General features: G+C 39.2%; 1 protein-coding gene across 1 annotated transcript in view; it reads right to left on the bottom strand.

Annotated features, from left to right (window-relative positions):
• ABCA13 (ATP binding cassette subfamily A member 13) overlaps positions 1 to 13,991 on the bottom strand; it is a 269,444-nt gene that overhangs the window by 68,388 nt on the left and 187,065 nt on the right. The window contains exon 13 of the mRNA XM_088445671.1: positions 5,563 to 5,668. Within this exon, the coding sequence (XP_088301797.1) occupies positions 5,563 to 5,668 (106 nt within the window). The remainder of the gene's footprint in view (positions 1 to 5,562; positions 5,669 to 13,991) is intronic.

A 13,991-nucleotide genomic window follows, 5' to 3' on the forward strand; every position in this document is an offset into this window, starting at 1 on the left:
AGTCATTTGCTTAATAATAATATGATGAAAGGTTTTTCCGTATAGTTTTGTAGTTTTGGGTTATAGAATTACATATACTTATGGTTGTTCATATATAATTGCCTCTTTAGAACGGATATATCTTTACCATGTACATATTAGGAAATGTATGGGTTTTAGTTAATATCCAAGGCAATATTTAGTATGCCGAAAATTGAGCAACATTTTGCATGGGAAGATTAGGACAGTATTACAATGTAATTTATGCCATTTTTTACATGGGTTCCATCATATTTGAATGTTATAGATTTGTATGAATGAGATACTATAGACCGTAAAATAGATAGTAATAGATGAGTTGGATTGTGTAGTGGTTAGAGCTACTGACTGTGATACACTAGTTCATGGGTTCTAGACACATGTCACCCTTAAAATACATAATGTGCTGATTATTGAGCACTATTTTTGCATGGGAGGATTAAGACATAATTTTAGTGGATTCTATCACACTTCCTTACATGAGTTTCATTGTACTTGAATTGTATTGACTTATTTACATAAAGTAATATAGAATGATAATATGGATAAAACAGGATGGGAGAGATAGTGTAGCGGTTAGAGCTACTGACTGAGATGCACTAGTTCATGGGTTCTAGACACACTTTATTCTCAATAGAGATGAGTTTATTTAAATTATGTTTTTAATGTATGCTACTACATTTGTTCAGATAAGTTTGATAGGTTATTTAATTTTAATTATATTTTTACATTTTAGGATATGGTACATTTAAAACAGATATATTTATATGTTTGTGCATATGTATATATATATATATATATATATATATATATTTTATAATCAGTTAATATTATGTCACTCTTTGTGTGACTTGATGAGGATTTCTACTGATTGCTGAGGGAGGTGAATGAGAGGTGAATTCCAACAGGTGTCAAACATCTTATTGATTGATATACCAAAATGACCAAGTTGGACACTTATATAAAGGGCTATTAGGCAGCATCTAGTCACTCTTTGATAAAGCCCAGCATTGTGGAGTGAAACTGGTTAGAGGTATCCTTCCAGGACACATTGGGACTCATTCAAACATGTTGGTGGTGTTCAGCAGCTGGGATGTCGATTTCAGCAACCCCGGAGGATGTTTGCTGGTAGTCGGAGTAGAGGCTGGGATTGAGACATGGCTGAAGCACCTTTATTGCATCATCAGGTGAGCCGCTCATACACTGTCTCTCCATGGACGCAGCCACCTCCGACAATAACCTTGCTATACTTGGCTGGAAATAGACATTATTTCATCTATCTAAATGGAGCTGTACATTAGATGCCTCCCAGGATTCCTAATAACATGGAGCCAGCTGTCTGATATTACAAAGGATCAGCGCTTTGGTGAGAGCATTGCAGCGGGATCACACATTTAGTGTGAAACTTCTAAAATTTTCCCTGTGAACTGGATTATTGATTTTTGCTTTTTGTTTTTTATCTCTTATTTTGAGACTATCTATGAGAGATATTTAATATAAGACACCTATTGCATATTATATGCTTGTTTATGTTTTGGATTCACCTCTCTCAGCATTACATTTTTGTGACAGTGTATCTAAGAATTGAATCACTATATTATGGTGACCTTTATATTGTATATTGACCGGTCAGTTTGATATTGTTACATTATATTTTATAATTAGTAAAGATTTATAAATAATTATAGCAGTGTGGTGATTGTCAGTTCATCCATTTCAACCCTTAAGCATATTAATTAGCACAGGGGTTCCTTCACATATTTTGTTTGTCCAACACACCCGATTCACAGGTGTGTAACTGTGTTACCACTAGAACATTTTTTTTATCTCTGCTGCTTTATACATCAAGTTTTGTTACACACAGGTAATTTGAGTTTATATATTTAAATTTAGTCAAATTAGCGCTGGATGGTTGTTTTTAGCCTCATATAAAAGGCCAGAATTGTGAGACGCTGAAGCAAGAAAAATAAACACTAAGCACCATCGTGTTACAGTTACTGATGTATATGCCTCCATTGACAACAACAGGGATGAGTACCCCAGAAATAACAAATTAATGAGTGCACAATAAAATATATTCGTACCTATGGAAGCTTGAAATATGTACTTTAGTGGAAACCCTCAAAGTAAATAGCTTCCAAGAGTCTCTCATACACACTATGGACCTGAGTCAGACCTGCTCGCTAAGACGCAATCACTCGCTCTGAGTGATTTTCGCCCATCTGCGCATGTGTATAATTTGCAGTGCGCTTGCCAAGCCATTCATTGCGATCTGATTTTGGTAGCTCGTAAGCCACTATCAGGTCGCTGCTTTGAGTGACAGATAGTGCCATTTGTGGGTGGTAACAAGTGAAGGTGCTTGTGAATGGGGGAGTGAATGTGTGAATGCTGATGTGTCTGGCCGCCAAAACACTGTTTAAAGGTCGTGCAGAATTAGCAAAGTAGCGTCATTATACACGTCACCTGCAGGTATTTCAGCCAGCGCTGATTTCTGTGCTTGCGGCAGGCTAAGGCAACCCCAAGGTCTGCATCTCCGATGGCTCACGATGGTCCAGAGTAATCCTTCATATCCCGAAGATGACATGTGTTGCGAGTGGCAAGGGGGTGTCTCCAGACATTTGCGAGCGCACTTTGCCGTAGCTCGTTAAAACATAGTGGGCATCCTTATGCAACACAGTGTGAGCGCTTAATTTAAATATCTGGCCCCTTTTTGCCAGCGAGCGATCGCATCTTGCGAGTGGGTCTGAATGAGCTCCTATATGTCCTCCAATAAATGATTTATAAATGCAGTGTACATACAAATTAATTGTAGCAGCTCAAGATCTATCAAGCTGAACCATGCATGTGCAGGACATGAACAACAAGAAGGTTTAAATGGAAGGCCTCCCAGCATCAAAACTTCATGACCATAAAGCTGCAACAGTGGTCTACAAATGTTTAAATAAACTTACTTTGTGAATCTTAGAACAAACTTAATCAATGCATTAATTTCCAAATTTCCGGTTTCATTATTGTAACTGCTGCATTATTTGTGGCTGCAGAATATATGTGTGCTATATAAATAACTGGTAATAAATAAATAATAAATAAATGTTATAAATGCAGATTACAGTCTGTGCCATCTGAAAAACATACATTTAGCTGGAAAATAGCAGCTGATGTGTAAATAGTGAGGAAAATAGAGAATGAAGTACAGTATAGGTTGAAACAAAAAACTATGTGGCATAATAAACCCCCCCAAAAAAACACCAGTGACACCCTTAAATGTCACCCTTTCTCCCAGCATGGTGAATTATCGGCAGGGGAATTGCAAAGCTCTGAGACTGACAGCATAATCAATTTACAGACACTTTGTCACAGCCCTCCATGGAGACCCCAGAATCTGACCTCATCACTTAACTTTGTATGCGCTGGGCCGTTGCATCTTCTGGCTCCCACGCTATGCTGCAGTGGCTCCATCCTGTCTGGTGGGTCCCACTGGTTTCCTCTCTCCTCACAGGCAGCTGCACTCTCCCCGTTGTATATCGGTCCTGGCATCCCACATGGTCCAGCTGACGCTCTCCGGGGAAGATGGGCACAGCCATCTTGGACAAATCCATGTGACTCCTCTTCCACCAATGGAGCAGCTCCTCTCCCAGTCCTCAGCCAAACAGTATGCTGCAGTCCCTATGAAGAAACATCCTGCAGCAGTATCAAGTTGCCAGTGCAACAGGACTCATAGCCTTGTCATTGAGCTTCCTTACTGTGCTCCGCAGAGTGATTTATCTATTCCTTCCATGAATTGTTCTTGCGAGATTCAGTCCGTCCTCTGGTACCAGCCTGGAGTCCAGTTATCCTCCAGTAACTACTTGGAGTCCAGCTACCCTCCGGTAACCTGCCCGAAGTCCAGTTACCCTCCGGTACCAGCTCGGAGTCCAGTTACTCTTCTAATGCTACATCTTCTTTTCGGATAGTATCCTGTAATATCCTGTAATTCTACTCTGTGTGCAGGAACGTCATTAAACCAAGCAGTTTCCAGCATGTAGCTGATCCTAACAAACAAGACCCAACTCCCAGCCTGAGAACACAGCCTCAAATCCCTATGTCTTTGACACACTTAGTACGTGTGGTGAATCAGTTGTCCAACATGTTGAATTTCACCAAACAATCTGGGCTGTAGATTGCTAGTGTATGGTAACAATCAGCCAATTTGCAGACTGCTACTAGTAAAATAATTAGCCTTTCAGGATTCGCAGATCTATCTTCCTGAAAATGATCTGCAAATCGCTAAAAAATATCTGTAATGTATGGGTGCAAATTGGAGGATTGGGGTATCTTTAAATTGGGGTAAAAATCACAGAATCCGTGAATCTTTTTTGTTGTGATTACTGATGTATTGGCCCCTTAAGTCTAACATAACATATGCTTACATAAACTAAAGCTGGGTATCCACTATACAATTTTCTGTCAGATATCTGTCCAATTTGGCTGGTTGGAATGAAAACCTGGTAATGTATGGGAGCAAATGACAGTCGATCATATGGTTTTAAACACTGAAAAAAGGACAAAAAAAATTGTTTGAATTGGTTAAATTTGTGTGTTTTAAGTTTTAACCAATTTGTCAGAACAACCATTTTTGGCTATGTCATTTGCTCCCATACATTACCATGTTTTCATTCCAACCAGCCAGATTGGACAGATATCTGACAGAAAATTGTATAGTGGATGGCCAACTTAAGCATTACCATACTACTAATCCAATAATAGGCTAACAGCAAACAACTGACAATGCACCCAATACAATCAGACATTTCTCTTTGCTTATATTGTCATCATGATACATTTCTCATCATCCTTTTTGTGGTGGAACTTATTGCCTAACCATAATTAGGTCTTAAAATCCAAAATAAACTGTTTTCTGGTTTGGAAGGTAATACTGTACCATTATGTTTGCTTCCCAACATCTCACTCCCTTTTGCTCTCTATATTCATTTTCAATAATAGTTAAAATTAGATGAATGTTTGAAACAAATGAAATTGTAAATTTGACGAACTGTTTGCTATTACTTTGATGACACTCTCTATACAATGTGTCTAAGCCTATATTAAGTACAGTACATTAGTATCGTGCAATAGATACTTTTATATTATAATAAGTTCCCCAGGCTGGGCCCATAAACTTAGTTTTTTGTTTTCACTGTACACTATTTATTTTTTGAGATGTATAGATCTGTCCTACTTCAGTTATATCATTGTGTACGCACATCTCTGCATAGCCTGCAATTCCAACTACATACCCATAACATGCCCTCATTCAGCTTAGCCTATTTGTGAACACCCTGTCACCAAGCAGTTCCGCAGTTCAGCCATAAGAGGAGCTGCAGCTGAGACTTGTACAGTATGACTCAGAATCACCTTTAGATACGAATGCTCAGGTAAGGAACTTCCACAGTGCTAAAAATCACAAGATTCTAAACAGACAACTCTTTTTCAGCCCTTATGTGTGTAGACAATAGATCATTATAAAGTGTGATTTAATAATGTTTACAGCAGGAATATACTTACTGAAATCATCATTTGAACTGGGATTTTTGCAGTCTGAGTAGTCCATGTTCAAATCCACTTGTTGATTTAGATAATGTCCATCATCTTGCAGTAACTGTAAATATACCTTCATGATAGAAAACAAATTAAGACTGTGAAATATATTTGTTTATACATTGCCAACCATCTGCTACAAAAAACATGAATTACAGTATATTGTCTTTTTTTGTTACTTCGGAGTCCTGTTACTTTATACACAACATATACTGTAAGGGTACGATATATAACATATTATTACTGGCCCCAAGCTACAAAACATAACGTTAATACAGTATGTGCTTTTACTCTGTTATTAACATTGGATAGCTTCTAGTGCTTCTTTGTGCTGTTATCAAAATAGCTGTATATTTATATTCATGCTTTGTCTGCTGATTAGGTAACACTGCTCCCCTAAGATATTTAATTGAAGTATTGATTTAGCTCTTGGTCTATATTGTCCTTCTGGAGTGGGTACTGACACATCCGCTACATTACATAATTTACTGGTGGAATATGATTTATATGATGTATGGCATGCTATGATTCCATCTATTAAAGACTATACTTACTCCTCTCATGTACACAAATAATATTGCCATATTTATTTGATCCTACTCAGTAAATGGAAGCTTCAAAATACCAGCCAGTTTCAGATCAGTCCATGTTTCTATGACATGGACATGGGGCGGTTATAATGTTGATGCCCCTCGCAGACCTTGGCCATTCCCTGGGTACTTGTCAACTAGTCTGGATGGTTTTACTAACTCCTTCTACAAACTTTTTGCTACTACTCTTATCTCCATGCCTACTACTTTCTTTCATTTTATTTCCCACCTGGATAAATATCTGATGGAGATCATAAAGGCTCAAATTATTATTTTACCCAATTATTTGTGGAAAAAACCCACTACATGTCAGAATTTTCATCCCATAGCACTTCTTAATTCTGACATCAAAATGTATGCCAAATGATAGCCAATCACTTGTACCTCTTGATTCCTCATCCGGACCAGGTGGGTTTTGTGAACGACAGGCATCTGACAAAACCCAGGTGTCACAACTCTCACTGGTGTCAAAAGTCAAATAATTGGATATGATTGCTTTACAATTATTATAGTCTGATGACGAGTTACTTGGACGCTACTTTGCATCGGTGCAATTCAATGCGTTCATATGCGTATTCACATACATACACATAGACGCACATTTGCTATTTCAATACACCGACGCACATATGCGAACGCATACATATAAAATGGTTCCACACATTATAGTTAATAACCAGAGTTATTAAAGGTATTGTTAGCTAATAGTTATGATGTGAGATATACTTAAAAGAGATCTAAGGTTCAGAATACAGTGGACATGTCATGTCATGTTTGGTATCATACTAAATCCCTGTTTGTTTGCAGACAGCCATTTCTATTGGCAAATAAGTTGCATCATGCATCCGCTAGTTATGGATGATAGGGAGTTATTGAATAGAATGTTATTACTTATATGCTGTGTTGTAGCCAGTTTTAACCAGTTCTTCAGTTGGAAGCTATACAATGTGACCGTTGGAAGACTGAGCCATACCCCTGATGACACCGTAAGAACTGACCAATGACCAGATTGACCAGAAGCAAGAACCAATGAAACCTGTCATTTTGTCCCTTTGTTAACTCTGAAACCTGTAAGGTATATAGGCTTGTGTACTGACCCCAATGTACACACATCTACATCTAATGTACACCAGTGCGCACGCATATGTATCAGCTATACTACTTTATTGCTTTTTACTCTAATTGTTAAACTTACATCGTGTTACCCCTTTTTTACATAAATAACTTTTTTGAGCTTTGGAAGCACACGATTGGACTGGAAAAGCAATTCTTTCTTAAGCGACTTGCACCGCAAATTAGCGACTGAACAGCATTCATAGAAGGGGGCTCACAGAGTACTCTCACTTCTCTATTCAGGAATTTGGGGTATCACCAGAGCTTAAAGACACATCACAAAAAAAGGTAAGAACAATTTGTTCTATATCTTACACCATCTGTGGTGATACAGCAGTTTCCTACTTTATGAATTGAGAGGATGCAGAGAGAATTCGGGACAAGGTAAAATAAATTGCATAGTCTGATTAGATATTATTTAAAATAACTTTATACCTCATAGTTACGTTGCCTTATCAATTAAAATTGTATAGAGTAGCTCTGTGTTTCAAATTATTGTTCCTGGTCAGACTTGCTAGACCAGAGCCGGATTTAGACATCAGGGGGCCCTAGGCAAGATACCGGTTTGGGGCCCCCTTCCTTCAAACAATAGATATTTTCATTCCACTTTTACTATCCATGTGGACATAGAGTGGGAACAGTAACCTGTGGTGAGCGAATGCTCTGGGCCCCATGCTCTGAACCCTGCTCCTTTCCCTGTTGTCACGGGTCACAGATCCTGCAGCCTACTTAATTTTAGACCTATCCCTACCCTCACACAGACCCCCTCCCAGCACAGACCACCCTCCGCTCAAAGCAAGGACCCATCTCCCCTCACAGCACAGACCCTCTCAACATAGACCCCTCTCCCCATACAGCACAGACCCCCCCACCCCTCACAGCAAAGACCTCCCCTCCCTTCACAGCACAGACCCCTCACAACACAGACCATTCTCACAGACCCCTCTCAGCATAGACCCTCACATCATAGACCCCTCTCACAGCACAGACCACCCCACCCCTCACAGCACAGACCTCCCCTCCCTTCACAGCACAGACCCCTCACAGCACAGACCCCTGCCCTCACAGACCCCTCTTCGCATATACTGTAGACTCCCCTCACAGAACAGACCCCTCTCAGCATAGATCCCACACAGCACAGACCCCCCTTCCCTTTCAGCACAGACCCTCCCCCCTGCCCTCACAGACCCCTTTTAGCATATAGACTCTCTCCTCTAACATAACAGACCCCTCTCAGCTTATTACCCCCCTCACAGTTCAGCACCTTTCTCCCCACGCAGCCAGCTCCATCAAACTTATCTGTCTGACATACCACATACCTGCATGGGTCTTCGAGTAGCTCTAGTGGTCCAGCCTCCATAACAGCAGCATAGTGGGGGGCCAAGTAAGTGACAGAGACTCACTGTCACTGACTACGAGCGCAGCGGCACCATCCTCACCATGGCGATCCATTCATCACTGGCAGCATCCCCTTCCTGTCTAACAATAGGTCTGGCCCTGGCTTTCAACTACTCCTCCTCCTCCCCCAGGGGCAGGGCCTTGGACATGCTGCTACAACTAGGCTCACTGCCTTATAGGTTTGTCCTCAACTCCTCTCTCCCTGGCTGGTGCTAGCAGCAGCAAGTGATGTCACAGACAGTGCAGCAGGTTCTCCAGGGCCAGATTTTGGGGGGTGCCCAGCCACGGGCCCCTTGGGACCCGCTGGGCCCTAGGCGGCCACCTAGGTTCCATAGCAGTAAATCCGGCCCTGTGCTAGACACATTAATTTAGCATGTGAAAACATTGAGCCAGGACACAGACAATAGAATCTGAGGTCTTCTAACAATACTGAAACTGGCTCGTAGTTTATTTTTATCTCAGACAATATATGTTTTAAATAGAAATTATTTTAAATAAAAAGTTCCGCCCCAGAATTCATTTTTATCAGCACAAGGGTTGAAGCATCTTTAAGGTAAGAACGTAAATCGCTCTTTTAAAGTGCATCTGGAGCTGGTAAACCAAATTCCTACAAAAGTCCTATTGTGATTTTTTTTTATTATTATTTTTTATTATGAAAAGAGATTGTGTAATTAAATTGGTGGTTATGTGCAAGTGCAAGTGGCTGAGTCTTTAAGTTAAGAATACTACATTTACTGTTTGTCACTAATTTAAAACGTTTATATTTGTTCTTCTATAGTATAGTATACTGAAGAATTGTTAGGAGTTTCTGGAAATAAGCTACCAGCAATAAGAAAAATTCCTGTACAGGAAAAAAAGTGTGTATCTGAATTGTGTGTTGGAAATATTGTTAAAAAGTGGAGGTCACATCACTTTGAGAAATGTGGGATACCCAGTGAGGTATCGAGCTGAATGCCCAGGTAAGAGGCATTCAGGTTTTTGAAATATAGAAGATACTGTATGGATTAGAAGTATTTTTGTTGTGTTGTGAGGTTAGATTAGCTTAATAGTATATTTCAGAAGTGCAAGTGATTAAAGCAAGAGTTTAAATCTGCTTGAGTTGTTTACAACAATCATCAAAGCTTGTGGTAAATAGTACCAATGAAAGCAGGTGATTGGCCTGGCTCAGAGACAAGTAAATTATAACTGAGTGACTGTACCAGTCTTTAACAGGGTGAGGTAGGGAACAAAGCCCCTTGAGGTTGGCTTGATTTGCTCCCAGTTGTGAAGAGTGGAAGACATGTCACTAAAATGAACGTGAGCTCGTGGACTCACACCACGCTCTGTGTGCATATGGCAGGAATGAGATTTTCCACTATGGGAGCAAAGCAGAGCCGGTAGGAGCATATTGTGACCGATGTGTAGGTCGAATTAGGACCAGTAGGGTCGGAAGGTATATTATGCACAAAAAGTATGGTGTGAAGGCGACACTGTATTGTGATAAGTGGATGAAACTGACTGAAAAATGTGAGAAACTATTTCCTAGTGTTGGTAGCTTTGACCCAGAAATATTGAGCACTGTTAAAGATAAAATGTTGTAAGTTAAGATCACTGAAGTGGTGATTTAAACATAGAACATGTTTGAATTTGTGGTATAAACAATTGGTAACACAAGTCGCAAGTGCACCACCTCCGCCATATGCAGATGATGGTTTAGGTATCGCTGATAAGAAAGTAAAATGTAATTTGTATCCAGGGTTGGAAAAAGAAAATATGATGATTGTAATGAAGACAATGAACCTGCTTTAATTCCTGCTTTTTCTCATATCATCTAGTTACAGGAGGGCCCAATGGGGGAAAGGGGTAATTTATGTTTCAATTGGACATTGTTGAGGATCAGGAGGTGCTCTCAGATGTTAAATAAGCCCAGGGCATTCATGTTATTGAAACAATGGTCCCTACAATCAGAATAAACAATAGCTGTTCCTAATAGTAAGCCTGCTGTCCTTGGAGTAGATCTGAATTAAGGTCAATTATCACTGATTTCCCTGATCCTAGGAGAGATCTAACCAATTGTCAAATATGTTTTAAGCATTTGGGTAATGCCCATGAACCCACAAATAAAGATTGGAGAGTAGTATTAAAGGCATGTCTTCCTCCCACAATTGATGTGCAAAAATTTATTAAGGATAGTCAACTGGAGGAAGACAAACCTTTAACTGATGAACACCCAGTCAAAAATGAACTTTCCTGTAGTTGTTGATTGGCATAAGATTTTCTCCATAAAGCAAAAAGATAATGAAAATGCTTTACAATATTTACATGGAGCTTTGTTGGATATTGCCAAGTATATAGGCCCTACAGGAACAGCATCCACAGCAACAAAGGTACAGTGGACGGTATGGTAAGAAAAGACAACCACAGTCAGGTAAATGTTACATATGTGGAAAAATAGGACATATGGCCAGGAAATGTAGATTGGGGCATTTGCAAGAAGGAAAATAGAGACTTAGGTTATTCTCAGGTACATGGGAGAAATTACCCTATACATAAACAGGAACCGGTTAATTGGCTTAGAAGGGATCAAGGATTAGAAAGAGGCCCACCAAATGGGAATTATTCAGAGAATACCCAAATACCTGATGCTACATACCAGAGACAAGCACAAATGTTAGCCACAAATGCTACACGACGGTATGTCAATAACTCTTGAAGTTTAGGTCATACCTGTGTGCTACAGCTAGTTAGATTGACAGAAAACCTCAATGATAAACCTAATGTAAAAATTAATGTCTCTGGTACTAATCAAACTTTATTGTAGATAGAGAGCCGACCAGATCCTTAACAACCTCTATCTGTATTGATCTTTAGTCAGATGGATAAGTTATTGTTATGATTAATTTTTTTTTGTCTAACGCTAAAACAATTGTTTCATCTCTTGCAAGCAGGACACAAGGTATAAGGATAAGCTACAGCCATATCAGTCAAAGGAGAAATATTTGGGATATATCTGACCCAGGGGACGAGACACTTGACACTGGACATGATTTAGGGAAAACAAAATATAAGGACGTGATCTAATGTTATTTGCACACTATGCAGTATCTGCTCATTCTAAATTTGATATAAATGAGCACAAGATGGAAGTTGTCACTTATGGCATTATCAAATAATAACCATCAAAAGATGTAATATGTGAAATCCTGTTATTTATTTACCATATGTATCTCATAAGATACAAAGGGTGGAGAGTGATGAGGATTTAGCAGTTACACAGATATGCATGATTGTATGGAACATTTATATCAGTTTGATTTCATATAATTTAAAGTTGGGGTCCTATGACAGACAAGAATCATGTTTTATGCCTATGACAGCAGGAGGCACACCAGTGGCACATGCATGACATATACACAGGCTTTTGACAGCCATACAACTACCAGGAGAGGTTGCAGTCATTAAGTGTAATGCACACACAGTTGACAGAGACCCAGTGTCATTTGCCAACAGTAGGGCAGACGAAGCCGCAAATTGGGCAGCAGACCTACATGTTAAGACAAATGTTACTAAGATAATAATACCAGAAGAACCGGTAACATATTTATCTATTTATGCACTGAATTTCCAACATACTTTATACGTGTCCAGTGCCGACTAGACTGTGCCTGTAAATGGTGTCTCTCTATTCTAAGAGCTTTTTAATCTGTGACATACATGTCTATTATTGAATAATTTGTATGATGATAGTCATCATTGTCTTAATGAGTTTAATCTGATTTAAATTATTAAAATGTTTTTTTACTTTAGCGCTGCTTTAGTTACCTTTTATCTAAATTGTTTAGGAGACTTACTATCTCATTCTGAGCAGTAGTTTGGACAAACCACTCCTAACAGTGCTTTATATTACTTTATTTTTCTCAGATAATGATGTTTGAAGTTCAAAGTGTACAGAAACTAATTGAAATGCAGGATTTGTGTTCCCAGCAGGAAAATGCCATCTTGAAGGTGAAAGAATGTGGTCAGGAGTCCATGGGACTCTGGAAGGATGGACAAGGTAGGCCAGTAGCCCCCCAAGCCATATCTTCCAAGCCTAGCAGAGGCTGCACATGATCTGACTTATTGGGGTAAGGAAGGTATGTGTAACCTAGTGGGTGCATATTGGTGTGCACCAGGATTCTCTTCACAGGCTAGTAAGAAAGAAATGTTCTGTCTTACTTGTTTGAGAAAGAACACTGAGAAAACAATACAGAACCATCCCATATTTCTCCTACAGACTGACCTTTTCAGGTAATACAAATCGACTTTATCCAATTATCACCCTGCAGGTAGTTAAACTGACATGTATTAGTTTGAGTTGACAATTTCTGTAACTGGATAGAAGCCTGTTCAGCTGCCTCTAATATTGCTGTTTTTACTTATAAGAAAATTGTTTAGGAATTTGTGTGTAGATGTGGTATTCCCAAAGTGATTGAAAGTGGTTGAGGTACTCATTTTACAGGTGAAGTTTTCCAGAACATGTGTAACCGCAGAACATGTGGTAGCAGGTTGCACACTCCCCCTAGTACCTAATAAAAATGAGTAAGCACTTGAGGAAGCAACAAAAGAACTTGAAATTATTGTCTCCTGAGCGGCCAGAAACAAATAGCCATGAGATTGAGCCTGGAGAAAATGTTATGGTCCGAAACTTTTTATATTCAAGTTGTTTAGCAGACAGGTGGGAAAGAACATACCAGGTTTTGATGACCAGCACTACAGCCTTGAATGTAGCCGAAATAGATACTTGGATACATGCCACCCACTGCAAGAAAGTCAGTAACACTGAGAATATCCCAGACCAAGCAGAGATTGAACCTGTTACAGTCACTCGAGAAACTATTCCATGAGAGTTAAGGAGACAACTGCCATTAAACACCTGAAATCAAGATCCAACAAAAGATCTACTTCTACAGCATTGAAGACCACAGTTCTTTCAGACTTTTTTTGTCTCCTATTTTCTATTTCCCTCTCTTTTTTTCCCAATTTTTGTTTTTTTCCACAGGACAATGTATTTTTGCAAAGGTAATTAGGTGATGGAGAATGGGTTTGGTGATGGTGCTGAAGGTGTGGAATCCGAGGAGAAATTGATAGAAAAAAATTGGTCCAGTTTAACGCATTGTTCAGCTTTAGTATAGTAAATAGACCTGATGAAACTTTGGGATTTTGAAACACTATGGAAGGTTTGTAAATACTATGAGCCCATAATTGAAGAGGAAAACGGTCTATGTATGCTTAATAATGATTTGAATATTCTTTAGAGGATTAGTATATATTGGTGGA

The sequence above is a fragment of the Taudactylus pleione genome, unplaced genomic scaffold, assembly GCF_031769625.1.
Source record: "Taudactylus pleione unplaced genomic scaffold, aTauple2 ptg000386l, whole genome shotgun sequence".
NCBI classification, from domain to species: domain Eukaryota; kingdom Metazoa; phylum Chordata; class Amphibia; order Anura; family Myobatrachidae; genus Taudactylus; species Taudactylus pleione.